This window comes from Gouania willdenowi, chromosome 16 (assembly GCF_900634775.1).
Source record: "Gouania willdenowi chromosome 16, fGouWil2.1, whole genome shotgun sequence".
Classification (NCBI taxonomy): Eukaryota; Metazoa; Chordata; class Actinopteri; order Blenniiformes; family Gobiesocidae; genus Gouania; species Gouania willdenowi.
In genome coordinates, this window is record NC_041059.1 from 24,535,622 (window position 1) to 24,551,719 (window position 16,098).

General features: G+C 38.2%; 2 protein-coding genes across 24 annotated transcripts in view; both read right to left on the reverse strand.

The window, feature by feature from the left end:
• rims2a (regulating synaptic membrane exocytosis 2a) overlaps positions 1 to 929 on the reverse strand; it is a 174,028-nt gene extending 173,099 nt beyond the window's left edge. For all 23 annotated transcript variants that reach the window (XM_028471154.1, XM_028471150.1, XM_028471132.1 and 20 more), the window contains exons 1-2: positions 697 to 929; positions 55 to 236 (exon numbers count right to left, since the gene is read on the reverse strand). In XM_028471154.1, coding sequence (XP_028326955.1) covers positions 55 to 218 — 164 coding nt within the window. In that variant the 5' untranslated portion in view covers positions 219 to 236; positions 697 to 929. The remainder of the gene's footprint in view (positions 1 to 54; positions 237 to 696) is intronic.
• A 2,571-nt stretch (positions 930 to 3,500) lies between these two features.
• dcaf13 (ddb1 and cul4 associated factor 13) lies at positions 3,501 to 15,607 on the reverse strand. The gene is given in 13 exon segments (XM_028471792.1): positions 3,501 to 3,588; positions 3,783 to 3,946; positions 7,705 to 7,840; positions 8,044 to 8,208; positions 9,368 to 9,450; positions 9,532 to 9,609; positions 12,295 to 12,450; positions 12,522 to 12,611; positions 12,725 to 12,760; positions 12,762 to 12,805; positions 12,808 to 12,832; positions 13,645 to 13,844; positions 15,443 to 15,607. Coding segments are annotated over 13 exon segments (1,335 nt in total). The 5' UTR covers positions 15,513 to 15,607.
• Positions 15,608 to 16,098: the final 491 nt, after the last annotated feature.

The window sequence follows — 16,098 nt, forward strand, 5'->3', positions numbered from 1 at the left end:
GAGAGAGAGAGAGAGAGAGAGCACTATATCCCCGCCTTATGAGCGTCCCCTTACTTTAACATGGACTGTTCCTTGGCCTCCTCCTTCTTCTGACGGTCCATGACACCCAGTATGATCTTCCTCTCCTCCTCGGTCAGGTGGCTCAGGTCCGGCATGCCCGGAGCGGCTCCGGCCGCTGGCGGAGCGGGGCCGCCCCGGGGCCCGTGTGGAGCAGACATCTTTACACTCAGTGCAGGCTAAACAACACAGAAACAGCACCGTCAACCATTACACACACACACACACACACACACACACACACACACACACACACACACACACACACACACACACACACACACACACACACACACACACGTTTAAAGGCCAGTCCCCACAGCAGCTGTCGGTTGCACTTGAAGGCATCACAGCTGTGCTGATTGGAATAATTATATCCGTTGTTCTGCATATTAAAGATGAAACACACGTGTATTGATTAAGCTCGTGCCATGATGGGCTAATGCTGACCCTAAAGAGAGAACATCAGCCATAAAAAAATATAAAAAAAGAAAGAAAGAAGCAGGAGTGCACAGGCTGTGACCTGCAGGTGTAGACTCCAGCATCCATTCATCCATCCATCCATCATCCACCCATCCAACCTGGAGGTTCACCGTGGGAAATAAAACAAAAAAAGGATGAGGAATAGCAAAGTCTTGCCTTTTATTTCGCAGCAGTCATGTTATATCCTGTCTAACCCATCGCTGTCATCCCTTAGAGGCGTTTTAATCGCATGGCGGCGCAATAAAAGACGTCCGCTGCGTCCTGCCGTGGTCCACAGTCCTGAAGCCTCCTCTGTCACTCCGCTGGAGCCCGCAGCTTCCTCCAGGTTGGTATTTCTTAGAGATTTCTTAAATGCACAAAAATGGATGCGATGGGAGAGAGAGTGTGAGGTGAGAGGAGGGTGGAGGAGAGGAGAGGAGGGGAGGGGAGAGGAGGGGTAAATCCAGCTAGGAAGAAGAGGCGGAGCGATGGAAGCGCGTAGGAATAAAGGAGAGGAACGGGCTGGATGTTCATTGACAGCAGGAAGAGAAGAGAGAGAGAAAACATGGAGTGGATCTGGATCAGTGCGTGTGTGTGTGTGTGTGTGTGTGTGTGTGTGTGTGTGTGTGTGTGTGTGTGTGTGTAAATGGCCTAATGGATACGCTAAGCATGGCTATAACAGTAGGTGTGGCAGTGGTTACAATCATTTCTTATTATTTTATTTTTTTTTGTCTTTTTCAACATTTTTATTTAATGTTGCCTTTCAGTCATTGTCATTACACAAGTATATATATTTTTTGTTGCTGTATTACTCACACCTCCCCCCACCCTCAATTGTCCAACACGTTTTTGTTTTTTTTCCCTTGAGATTAAAAACAAAAGTAATTATTGCTGCAAAGTAATTAATTGAACTTTTTTTTTTTTTTTTTTAAGGTGTAGCTTGGAAATTGTAGAAGAATTTTTGTATTCGTAAAATGGTACGAGTCTATACTGTAAGTATGAGTGAAATTGTAGATTGCATCACAGATGTAATATTATTTTTAATTATTTTGTTTGTTTATCCGTATTTTTCTGTATAGATATATGTATTTTTATATATGTATTTATTGTTTAAATTGCAGTCAAGCCAATAACCTGATGCAGGACCTGCCAGTTCCTTTTACATTATTCATGTCATGTTTTTGAATAGTATTATAAATACATTATTTGAAATACTGTTTTGACTTGGAATATTGTATTTTTCTAATTTATTTTTAAAAAAGAATTAGAAGTAGATACTGTCAGGGTGTATCTTTCGTTCTACTTTCTTTCTCTCTTTTTTTTTAAACATTTGACATATGTTTTGTAACAAGTTCTTCTCAGATATGTTAATACAATAATAGTTTAAAAATGGCATGGTATTGACTCGAAACATCAAGACAGATGTGTCTTCATGCTGCATAAGTTTATATACTTAAAAGTTAGGGGTTTTTTTTTTAATTAAAAATGACAAACCATGTATCTATTGGCATATTAGAAGTCCCTGTATATAGTGAGGGCTGACATATCTGGAACTAAAGTGATTTCCATAATGATTCATGCCTTTTTTAAATGTAATTTTTAAAAAACAATGTCCAAAAATACAAACACAATCTCTTGCAGGCCTTAGTGGAGGATGTGTTGTCATTTGGTATTTTTCAACAACACAAACCTGACTAAGTGGTATAGATGGCCTAATCAGAACAAATGTAGTTTTACAAAGCATTTCCAAGCAATCCATCTTTAATATTTAGGGATTAATTTCAGCAGAATACTTTGGCCTGGTTGCCAAAAGATCCAGGAGAAGAGAAAAACTAGGTGACTGCATGGTTCCCCTTTTTCTCCCACAATTCAAAAAACATTTTAAAAACATCCTCACCACTTAGTAATGCTGTGTTTAGCATTTATTTCACTTTCTTTTTCAGCTAATTAACACTTTTAAGGCTTTCATATAATTTATGTCCCTTAAAGAAACCAGAGCACATTTAAAAGGTCGTTATCGTATCTGATTTTTTAAAAATTTTTTTGCATTACAAAGTTTTGTGATTTGGTTTTTCAGACAGAATTGTTTAGTGAAAATGCAAGTTTTCTAGAATGCGGGTAGATTAAGATGTATAAGACAAATATTCAAACTCTTCGCAACCACCAATTAAACCCCATCTTTATGCATTTTTTTTTTTTTTTTACCCTTTAGCCCCAACTCAAAAGCTGCCCACCTGCTTTATCAGACAGCAGCAATAATAGGATTAGAAGGACAACTTAAACAGGATAAAGCCTCTACCTCATTAGGATCTAAAAAAAAATCAGCACAGGAGCAAAGATACTTCTATATACAAATACAGAATTGGATTTTGTTAGGCCTTAAGTTCTTTCTAACGACAAATGAGCATAAACCCTGCACTGTAGACATGTAATCAGTTTAAAAACACACACACACACACACTTCTTCGGCCAATCACGGGACAGATGTGAACACCGGGTACCTGGTAGAAGTTTATGAATAAATAACCATGGTCTCAACAATTTGACCCTGGACGCAAACACAAACCTTTGCATCACCTCAGGTGGCTTTTATTTTGAAAAACCATTAAGCAGTAAATGATCCACTGTGTTGTTCAGCTGCTTAACATTTTATATGATAAATATATTCACAGCTGGGTGTTAAAATGTCGCACAAAGCAAAAACAAGGCTTTTGTCCTGTAAAAATATAATAACCCTGCAGTGGAAAAGTACAGTTAACCTGTAGCCCAGGTGGCAGAATGTCTGTGTTTCACGTGTATTACTTCACACATACAGAGCGTTACATGTATTTACACAGTCTCAGCACATCACCAGCCAATCCACATTCTGACACTTTTTAAATTGGTGAAACACAGCAGTCGGCCTACACCCCACGTGGGTGTGGCCTCCTCAGTGTTTCTCTCAGCAGTCATTATTAAATCTTTGTTTTGTCCATCTTGGTTTATTTAACCACAGTCACAACATGCTTCTCCTTCTCAGCCACGAGGGGAACAGTTCCTGGTTTGCTGTGCTTGCGGACGTTACTCTCCCTGAAAACAAAAAAAGGGAGAGAGATGAACAAGTGTCCCCAGATTAGGGTGAGATTAACGTGAATCACTGTCCAAACATGCCACAGATACGTATGGAACATGTGTTGAGACACTTTCATCATAGACACTAAGGCCTGCAGCTACATCACCAGGGGCAACACCTCCACTGCCCCTTACTTTACGTCAACACTTACTTTCTGTGTCGAGCCGCCTTCATGACCCTCAGCTCCTTGGCCTGGTGGTAGATGTTCTTGGGGAGATGTCGGTGTCGAGCGATTCTTCGGATCTGTGGGTGATACTGGAACTTCTCCTTCAGCTTCTGATTGTAGTTGGTGGCCTGCCTCTCTCTGGGGGAAAGCTACATCACAGCAGGAAGGAAGAATGGGACACATCAGGAAACATACCAAAACCAAACCAAAAAAAGACACCTTTGGAAGACCTCAGCTACCCATGTGACTGAATGTCAACAGTGATTACAATAAAACAAACTGCAGCAAAAACATTAAAGGGTGGGAAAAAATAAAAATACATAAAAATGTCATCTTAAATATTTTTTCATTATTATTTCAAAAGAATGACTAAAAAAATAGATGAAAACGAAAACAAATCTCAATAGAAATCGCTATGTAATAAAAATAAAGTCAATTTCAAAACAATACATATTTGATTTGCTCAACCAGCGACAGGAAGAAGCCTAGGCTTGTGAAGTCCGACCCCCTTTCTTCACCATTAACAAATGCAAAATACAATAAAATAAATTAAATGGAAAATACAAAGAAATACTCCAATCAAGCCAAGAAAAAAAAAACAAAAAAAAAAAAAAAAAAAAAAAACATACGCCATCAACATCTGAAAGATTCACATTATTCTTTATTTCTGTGGTTTTCAAAGATATATTTTGTAAAAATTTTTTAAACTGCATTATATTCATACTTTAAGTTTATCCGTTTCATCAAGATCGTTATATCAAAATTAGGCACTTACCCAATTTCTGGCATTTCTAGGCTTCTACGGGTGCTGCAAACCTGTCTGTTAGTTTATTCTTATTTTGAGGTGTTAACTACAGATTTATAGTTTACAATAACAACTAACCTTTTAAACTAAATAATTTATGTGATCTTTAATTTAAAAGCTGACTATGTTGATTATGTAACACATGTTTTTCAAAAACAATTACAATTAAAAAAAAAAAAAAGAGAATAACTGCAACAAAAAATAAATAAATAAAATAAAATAACAAAAACCCATGTGTATACAGTATCATCTCAGTCAGGCAGCATGTTCTGGACTTGTGTCTGATGCAGGTAATGCAGCACTCAATGTCTTTGTGGGGGACTAAAATTCTTTCCCTTATACAAACATTCGTATTCAGCTCACTTTGCAATTCCTTCATTAGCAACAGCCGCTTTAACTGCATTACATCATAAATGCCAGCCAATGACAGTAAGCAGTAACATCTTGCTCATTCAAATACAAATCAATGCCGGTTAAAAAGTGAAGACACTAGCGCAACAGGATCACTTTCTCATAAAACCAGCACACACACACACTGGGCTGCTCTCCTTTGAGGCTTTTATTCTAATTAAAAGCAATGATTTGCCTCTGATTCACTGTAATGAAGAGCTGTTAAATGCTGATCCTGTTGTACCAAACTATTACCCTGGGGAGCCCACAAAGCTCCTATAGACTCTTTGCACTATAGGTTCTATTCTTCCATGCATGCAAGTCAAAAAAGCCTGTTTTTGGCTGCGTGCTATTCTACCCCGTAAGTCAGTCGCTGTGCGCCTCCATCCCTGTTACGCACTCTGGGTGGAACGGCCCTGAAATGTGGACGTTCCCATTCAAATCTGGCCTTGCGCGTATTTTCCCGTCTGCTTAAGTTCTTTTCCTCTTACTCTTCTGAACCTGGAATAAGTGCAGCGCCCCCATAAGGTGAAACATTATGTTGCACTAGAAATATGAACTTAGTTACAATTGAAACCACACGGACTCAAATCATTGGGGTGGGAGGAGTCACACAGGCACACCAAAGGATTGACCATCAGCATTTCTAATATGTTCACATTTACCGGTGCGTCGCGGAGCTGATCAGCTGTGTGCCACAGTGTGCGCCTCGGCTGCTGCAGCTCGTTACAATGAAACTCAGACTGATGTCCAACTATTTTAACACTGTGTACAACGTAAAGCCACGGTTTGATCCACTACAAGAGTAAATAACAAGTGAAACATTGATGACAGATGACGACTAATGCTTTGATCATTTCTGAAGGCAGGAATGTAAGAAGTTAATAAAATCAGGCTTTCCACACAAACAAACGTCAATATGAGGGGAAAAAAGAGACATTTTAACTATGGCTCAAGTAGAAAAATGTGTCCGATCCTCACCCTGCAGTAATCTGACCAAATCAACCTGTTACATTGTTTATCAATGAAGGCGTTCCAAATTAAAACTTTGCTTTATCATTTTCACGGATTTCAATGACATTTACAAGCGTTGGGAAAACTCCATGTCACATGATTTCTACACAGCCCAAAAATAATGACATCATGGCACAGTCTGCCTCCTTTGCTTCAGACCTCATTCATTCACAGACTACGCGCTTTTGGTTGATTTATGCACAGTGGGCGTGTTAGGAGCCACTACCCGAGAATACGCACAGGAGAGAAGCACGTAAAAAAGTGCTCAAGTCCAGACCAGAGACTAGGGCCCTATGTGAACAAAATGTACCACGTACAAAAAAACGAAGCTCAACAACACACTACAGACTGGATACACTTTGCCTTAATAAAAATTTAAAAAAAATTGCATAATTCCAGTGGAAACTCAAGTTTTCAAAAACTCTGACGCCTATGACACACTTAAACAGAATAATCAAATTATTGAAGTTGTTTTTAAACCTGTGATTTGTGCAGTTTTAGAAGATTATAATAATTAGTGATGGGCGATATTTGCCATAAAAGTTGACATCCGCATTGGTTGTGCTATTGTTTTTGACATATTAAAAGCAATTTTTCCATAACCAAGCAAACATTTATTTGTCATCCAATCTACATCTAGTGTAGCATTACATTAAAAGTAGGCTGAACTTGTTTCCATGGATATATACATTATGGGACCTAAAATTAGGTTTTCTGTGTATATATTGGTATCGGTTAAGATCGGAAATTTAGTATTGGACAATGTCGGCATATCTGATATGGTTAAAAATATATACTGAAAACAATCATTCCAACATAATAAAATGAGATGATTCAAGATATTTTAAATATAATTCTGACTAGCACTGGAGTCTGATGGACAGTGAGTCAAAGTTATGGCCAGAAATTGTCTGACGTTCACCACCTGATGACAGAAGACAAGCTCAATGCCTTCACACGTAGAAAAAGCCTTGATTCAGCATCAGAGCGAGCCTCCCCTGATAATTAAAGATCCTCTCAGTAGGACTTGATTGCTAATACTTCATTACGTGCAGGAGTGGCCCACGCTTTAAGTGATTGGCCGATTTAAACTGCTGATAGGAGCAGCCCTTGTCTGATCTCTTTAAGTGCAAAGCTTGCAGATAAATCTTCTCTAGCACGATGACAGTAAAACAAGTGCCAAAAGCTGGTCATTTTTTTCCTATCTGATGTTTTAGGCTAAATAAGCAAAACTAAATCTGATCAGGAACGTGGGCGTTGGCACATTATGTCAAGAGCTCAGTTCTTAGATAACACAGCCTTTCAAAATCAGAGCAAATCTGTAAAAAATTACTTGTAATGATAAATTAGATATTTTTGACCCCTGGCACAAGAGCAGCTGTGTCAATTGATACGCCGTGCTTTGTTGAGACCTTTTCTACCATAAGTCAGCATCCATCAGTACAAGAAACTGCTGGCAGTCACCCATTGGGCACAGAGCCACCACTGTGTCCAAGAACGCGACTCAGCCATAAAACAGGACCAGGTCATAAAACTGGAGGTAGACACAGTAAATGTGACAGCAGCAGAAAATAGTGCTGGTAATTTCTAAGTAGACGCTATAATGAGGCATCATCAGAAAAGCTGCAACAGAACAACATGTCAACTTAAACGTGAAATCCTAGGGGATGACTTAAAAAAGAAAGAGAAGAGACTAACCACTCCCAGTTTCTCAGCAGCGTTGGCTTTCCACAGTCGGATGTTCATCTCATCGGAGCCGCTCAGCACGTACTTGTTGTCAGACGACCACTTGACGCAAATGACATGCTGCATACGTTTGGTGTGGTACACCTCTCTGAAGCATGGCACAATTAGCAAAAAAAAAAGCAAAATATAATACACAATGTGACACCACGCTGACAATACACCCCTGGTTGATCAGAAATATTCTTCATAATGCCATTCTTTCCCACTGATGGCATGATTTCTTTATGAAACTAGTAAAAGTTTATCAAGATGTAATAACACAGATGCACTGACAGGATCTATCTGACTGACCTGCTGTGTCCGGCGTTCTTGGGGAAGATACGGATCGTCTTGTCAAAGCTCGCAGACACAAACTCTCTTCCAGTGGGAGAGTAGTCCACATCCAGCACAGCAGAGACGTGATCCATGTGAACCATGACAGGCTTGTCCAGGTGCCTCATGTCATATGTGTAGAGACTGATGGTAAAGAAATCAATATTAGGGTGAATTCACACAGTGATTTAACTGCTCTAGGCTTTCTCTTTGTTTGTCTTGAGAACATCAAATAAACTAATTCTACTTTGGTTATATACAGAAATCTCACCACAGCTGCTATCAAACTCAAAGCTTCTACAGAGAGCTGACAGATAGACAGCGGCTCCATATGGCAAGTATGGTAAATAAATAAATAAATAAAAAAGGCTCATATGCAGACGGAAAGTAGGAAGGCATGGATTAATGTTTAAAGAAACCCACCAGAATAACTAGGATTTAACATGTTTAGTGGGGGAAAAAAAGACACACACACATACAGCTCAGTGTGTTGTGACGCGCTGAGGAGCAGTGAGTTAGCTCACAGACTTGTTTAATGAACTGCTTTTTTTATTGCTGAAAATTTAATTTGAGTTATAGTGCATCAAAACCAAGCAGCAAAATTAACGGACAGTTTTCCAGTCAGTTTGGAATGTTTCAAAAAGCACCGTGTGAACGCAAACCAAGTGAAATCATGGTGATAAATGTATTCGATGTTCTCAGTCCATTCGAGCCGAGTGTGCGACCATTCCTGTGAAAAAGCAGCCTTAGAGCATCGACTGCCAGTCTTTAAAACACTCAAATTTGTCTTACTGATAATTTGCAAGGCACTTTAAAATTGCATTTTCTGACCTAAAAAAAAAAGTTTTTCAATTTTCACAATACAAGAAATTAAGCAATCTTTTTTTCTAAACCCCTTTCACACACACAAGCACAAAAGTATCAGTAAACTGTAAAAAATGTTTCTATACGTTTAACCTTAATACCAGGGAATTATTATTTATTTGAATAGTTTCCTTGTTAAGGCATTAGTATTGTGTGAACAATCCTTTGTTGAGTAGCTTTTTAGAGCCAGTACACATGGAGGTGACGTCGTCCACTGAAATATGACAAACAGAAATGTCATATTTTAGAGCATCAGTCTACTTATACACGCACTGATTGATAAGAGAATAGTCACAGTATCATCAATACGCAGCGGGAACACAACACAAACAAACAGGAGCCATAGTTAATATGTAAAAGTGGCAAAACAGCAGCAGAGAAGAGTAATACATGAACCCATGCTGAGGTAGTATTTTTCTCTAAGAGTTTATACACTCACTTGTAGTCTTCATTTGCAGAGGTAAAGTAATAAGCTTCCATTGGATTCCAGCACACGGTGTTGGTCCTCATTTTCATTATCACCTGAAAAAGAGGAGCAATAAAAACTGTGTGAGGACCTGCTTAGTCATCTAAATAAAAAACACAGATAACACTGGGCTCTACCTTTCTGAGTGGTGTGGATTCTCTCATGTCATAGAGCACTACGCTTCTGTCAGAGCCACAGCTTGCCAGGAGTTCAGTCTGCAAACAAAAAAAGCTTCAAATCAGACTAAAAAATAAAGATGCACCCTTTTTTGGGGGTTCGGCGATCTACCGATCCTTACATATGAACCTGATCTTTTCTGACAATCTTTTCTACCTCTGCAAAGGTCTTAAAGTCAGTCATAAAGTCAGCCACTGTCCCCTACTTCTGCAGTGAAATGACTGACAGGCCCGCCCACTAAGTCATGTGTGTGCATGCACATGTCTGCTACACAGATTAACAACAACAACACCCGGAGCACGATTAGCTTAGCATGTCGGCAGTATTACACAAAAAAAAAGAGAGCAAAAGGATTGCAATGTGTAATTCCTGTAAAGTGGAAATAAGTCTTGGTGCAGCTGCAAACAAAAAGCTACCATATTCACAATTTAAGAAACCACCACAGCGCTAAGTATGCAGCGTTTGAAGCTAACAATCAAGCTAATGCTAAAGCTAGTGGAGCAAAGCGTTAGCAGTCCACTGAGAGCACTTATCTATCTATAAAAGCAAGGAATCTCTCTGTCCATGTGCCTGTCTGTTCCGCAAATATCTCTACGAATCAGGGTCAGATTCAACTGAGACTTTCAACATGGCTGCTGCTTGGTTCAAGGGTGCGCAATGTCAGATTTGTTTGGACTGCAATGATACCGTTAATGAATTATTTCATAAAATTTTCTTCAATGCAGCTTTGCAGAATAGCCCAATGTGGACAGGTAGTCATGGTAACTAGGGCTGGGTATGGATTTGAATTTCCCAAATCGATTCGATTCACTTTTGACTGATTTTTGATTCAGTTAAGGATATCACGCAGTACAAATATTACTTGGATATGGAAAATATTCTCATCAGAATTACTAATTAAAACTACAGCTTTATCTTGGAGCATTAGCAAAACTATGAATATTTACATTAATAATTGAACCTCATGCAGTTACATTAATTATGTACGTTTCATTTAATATGATCTGAGCAGAACAAAAATGCTATGACTTAAATCAATTCAAAGCACAGGGCAGGATGTGTAAATAAAGTGGCAACAGACACATTGTAAACTCAAGACATAGACAAAAATGTTGTGCTAATGTTCCAGTGGCTGCATAACAAATCTAACTGTATAATAAGAGACAACCATAAAAACAAATAAATGTAAATAAAAGCAAAGGTTTTTGGTAAATTTAAGAAAATACTTTTAAATTCCTGTGAACAGTAAACTTCAAGAAAACAGCAAGATGCAGAAGAAGCCTTTAAGCCCTCAACAAAGTAAGAAAGTAAGTAAGTAAGTAAGTAGTTTATTTATAAAGCGCTTTTTGCAGATAAAATCACAAAGTGCTGTAGAAAGTTGTGGTAAAAGTACAAGTGCAACACAATAAAATAATAAAACAAGAGTGCATAAATATCATAAGAACAGCAACATTAAAGGATAAATAAAAATTAAAATCCAGTTAACTAAAAGCTTTACTGTAAAGTGAAGTCTTCAGCAGTTTTTTTAAAAGTGTCCATACAGTTGAGCTCCCTGAGAGACTGGTGCAGGTTATTCCAGAGTCTGGGAGCTACAGCCTGGAATGCCAGGTCTCCTCTGGTTTTAAATTTACTTTTTGGGGTCTTTAGGAGACCCTGACCTGAAGACCGAAGGCATCGCCCTGATGAGTAGGGCACAACAAGTCCGAGATATATTTAGGGGCCTGACCATGTAATGCTCGAAACGTGAGAACTAATATTTTATGTTCTATGTGAAACTTAACTGGAAGCCAGTGCAGAGTAGCAAGAATGGTGGTGATGTGGGATGTTCTAGAAGCACCAGTTAAAAGTCTGGCAGCAGCGTTCTGAACGATCTGGAGTCTGTTTAGGGTCGACTTATTAAAACAAGTAAAAACAGAATTACAGTAGTCAATACGAGATGATATAAATGCGTGTATGACCAGTTCCAGATCTGATTTTGACAAAAGATGCCTCACTTTAGAGATATTTCTCAGGTGGTAAAAACAGTTTTTAGTCAAATGACGACAATGTCCCTCCAAAGTCATGGACTGATCAAAAACAACTCCAAGGTTTCCGAGGCTGGTTTTAACAGATGAGCCCAGATCACCAAGAACATTAACAAAATGTTAAGTAAAATTCTATTTTGTTTTTGAAGCATTTTCATCCTGAACTCTGAACTCCCCCTTGTGTCTTATTTTGGTCACTGCATTTACAAAATCAAAAAAACAGACTTTGTGCAAAAAATATTTGAAAAAGGCTCTTCAATTGCATATGGCAATAGAGTAATAAATTATATTTTGGATAACTTTATGAAAAACTTGTAAACCTTTTGACCATTTGAACATTTTTAAATTTTGCTTTACAAGGAAACATAAAACACTCAGGATGTTTTGTTTATTTGTCCTGTAGATTATCATTTTATCATCTACCCCAAACCCTGAGATTTTCTTTATTTGTAAAACTAAATACAGCTGCGCACTTTATTTGTGGCAGGCTTTAAAAAAAAAAAAAAAAAAAAAAAGAAAAAAAAAAAGCAGAAAGTCAGAAATTTGCAATCGAAGCACCCCTACTGTAAAAAAAAAAGAAACTTTTTTTTACACACACACACACACGCACACACGCACACACACACACACACACACACACACACACACAACACACACACACACACCAGAGGGTTGGGTTGAATAAATACTGTGTCGTACCTCTACAGGGTTGAAGCGCACAGAGCTGAAACTGTCAACACCCCAGGTAAAGGAACGGATAGGACTACTCCTCTGCTCATCCCAGATGTCCACCTGCTGGCCGCAGGTTGCAAACACACCCTCCTTCTGGTGATGGTCTAACCCTGTGAACACAGTCTACAGAGCAGAGAGTCGTTTTAACATCAGACTTTGCTGATAAATGCAAAAACAACACTAACATATCACACCTTTCCCAGGATGGTGTTAAGTGGCTCCTCTTCTTCTCCATACGCCGGCGCCTCCATTTTCCACTGCTTGATTGTTTTATCATCACCGACCTGTGCCAGTCAGCGTGTCCGGAGTTTGAAAAGCAGAAGTGTGAGGAATGGCCCAAACTTCAGATGCACAGATTTTCATTAATGACTTTAAATGAAAACACAGATTTAGCTACCGTGAAGAAGGAGGTTCCACAGAAACGAACAACTATTTCCACGCACAAATCCTTCGTGTGCTTGGAGAGTGCGCACACATCACGTTCTGTCAGATTCCAGACTTTAACCTAACAAACAACAACAAAATTAATTTGGAAATATGTACAATGGTCACCCTATTTATCCCAGAGAAAAAAAAGTCTTGTTGTGTGTGGATAGTTCATCTTCACGGGGGACAATAAAACAGAAAGTGTTCTGACCTTCTGCAGGTCACTGATCAGTCTCCATCTCTGGCTGAACAAAGCAACTATTTATTTAATTTGATTGATTTACCAATATTTTTCAGTGTTTCCCTGCTCAAACAATCTTTATGAAATCTGTTTTTCTGCAGACCTGCATTCATTAGAATCAGTTGTGTCGAAGTAAGAAGACATTCAAAACGTGCAGGATTGAGTTTAGACCCTCTTGATTTAGATTATGTAGTTTTAAGTTTTTGAGATTCAATTTTGTAAAATAATTAAAAGATAATTAAAGGCTCTTTATTAAAATGTAGTGATAAACCTTGCACAATATTATTTAATGTATGAGTGGGGTCAAGTTAAACATTCTATTTCATATTGTGCATTGTTGGAATGTCAATGCAAAATAAATACTTACATATTTTTGTATGTATTTATTCTTTAAAGCATTTATATTAATTTATACAATTGCAATGCTTTATTTTGAGTGAGGTTAGTACACATTTGTACCCATAAATCCAATGGTACTAATAATTTGCATATTAATCCCTTTCGGTGTTTCGGCCTTGGTTTTTTTCCTTTTCGGTCTTGGTGCATCCGGATCAAAAAGTATAACTTATAACACTGATGTACTCTCTCTCTTAACTACTAAAGCGGTCAGAAAGACCCGTACAATGTGTTCTTATGGGTTCCTTCATTACCTGCCCATCACAGGAGCCTGACAACAGAGTGGAGAGACTGGTCCTGTGTTTAGCCAAACAGTGAACACCGTCTCTGTGACCATCCAGCGACGCCAGGAAAGGCTTAGCAAATACTCGCTCCAGCTTTGTAGCATTCAGAGCCCGTGCGTACTCTCTGGGCACCTCAAAGGGATGTAGGGACGGGTCATAGTTCCTGGGGACTGATGAAGAGACGACATGTCACTTGTAATAATTTATACAGTGCAGATTTTTAAAATTCTTTTGGGTGTATTAAATAGAAAACTGAGGGTTTAGATCAGTGAGTTTAATCTTATGGAGCCATTTTAATCTAAAGGCAAGACTAGACATACAATAGTTCAAATATAATTAAAAAAAACCTATATGGGTTAACATTAAAAGCAACTATACATGTACTTGATACTGGACTCTAGGGGCGTAACGGTCTATTGATTAGATAAGCAATGGATACTCAAAACCTCAATCAACATCATGAAGCACAGCACAGGTATTTTTCCGTTTTGTTAAAAAGAAGGATTTTATTTATGTTTATGTTTGTTATTTATTATCATTTAAATGTCTTAAATCATCCAAACGCCCCTGAATCTAACTTCAATCGAATCGTAGCTGACTTTGTGTTATAGGCAAATATCCATGGACTTCTCTTCTGTGCTATTTATTTGTTTTAAGAACATTTTAGTATTATTTTGACACTGTAAACCTGTTACATACCGCTGCCTGAACACACTTGTCAAAGAGATTATTAATCTGAATGTGGTTCTTCTAGGCTAATGAATGAAATTAATGTGATATGATACTGTATATGATGGCCATGAACAACAGGGAATGTTTTTATTTTCCTACACAATGTAGCTTCAACTTTGCAAACCAAGAACTGTGACCTATCCTCTGAGTTTAGTCCTTTGGAGTGAAAAATAGTCTTATCCCTGAATGTGTACTAGACATACAGATATGCGTTGCAATGTTGCACAATGAAGTTGAACAAACATACTGTATTTTACAAAAAAAGCAAAAGCACTGAAGCTAAGGTTGCCACCCGTCCCTTAAAATACAGAATCGTTCCTTATTTGGCCATTAAATGGTGCAGACACAAATAAATATCAAAGGGTACGTTTTACGGACCTTTTCTAGATAAGCGTAATGTGCCTGTGGTCTAAGGCGCCGCACTTAAGAATCCTTCCTTCCGCTAACATGGGTTCAAATCCCACTTTTGTCATATATATTTTTTTACATTTTAACATATTTAACACGGCAAATTCCACCTTTAAAAATACATATACAAAAAAATAATCATTTTAGGGTATTTCCTGGGTTAGGGCTAAAATAAAATAGTTAGCAGGGTAGCTAAAAATAAATATGAGCTCAAATAAAACTGACGGAACTTTAAGTCAGCGGTGCATTGATCACGTGATCAAAACTGGCCAACGTAGGTTTCCGTACGAATAGCCACAGCCAATAAATAATGTATAACATGAGCTTAAAAGAGTACATGGAGCAATAAAGTTTGGGAAACACTGCTCTCTGTCAAAAATGTTTCTATTTTTAAGGATCGTGTTCACAAACCTAAATTAAGCTGCACCAAATACGCAAGTGGCTATTTAAAATCTATCAACACAATCCTTAAGACCTTCCCAATAGAGCCGATTAACAGTCAATAATACACATATTCTGTATAATATCAATACATGTACACATGATGCTAGGAAGGTAAAGTTAGCTTCACTGCTGCTAGCTACTGAACGGCATTTATCTTCTTCTATGCACGTGTTTTTTGACTCACCACGTTGAATGTCATATTGGGTTTCCCGGACATAGTCGTCCGGGTTTCTGGAGAGCACTTTGACTTTCATTTAGCAGCAAAAAAACAGCAGCTTAAACTTGTAAATAAGCCAGCAGATAAACCATCAGCTACACCGGAACAACGTGTTTCCAGTGGGACCGGAACCTGCTGTTGCGGTGCATGCTGGGAAACACGTTCATAACTATCCAACCGGAAACACACTGAAATGTTTTCAAATGTTTAAGCAAAAACATTGTTCACTGAGGAGGCCTTTTTCCCCAATTCATTTTAATTTCATCAAAGACATACATTGGGAACTAATACAATCTTAAATGAAGGATTACATGTTTGTACTGAAGATGTACATTTATGGCTTCTTCAAATAATATTGCTGTTAATTTCTAAGCTATTGTCCAATCCAAATAAACTCATATTGACCACTGGTAAAACTACATTATGCATAAATGCTGCAAACAGAGTATAAAAATATATGAGGTGGTTCATCTTGACACTTTGTGCACTGATCCTTCAGTGAAACATAAGCCCAGTCATGATTAAAAAAATAAAATAAACTACCTTATTGGCTATCATATCTTTTGGGATTTTGTAGGGGTGCACGTACCCCATTTGAGAAACCTGTCCTAGATAAAGCAACT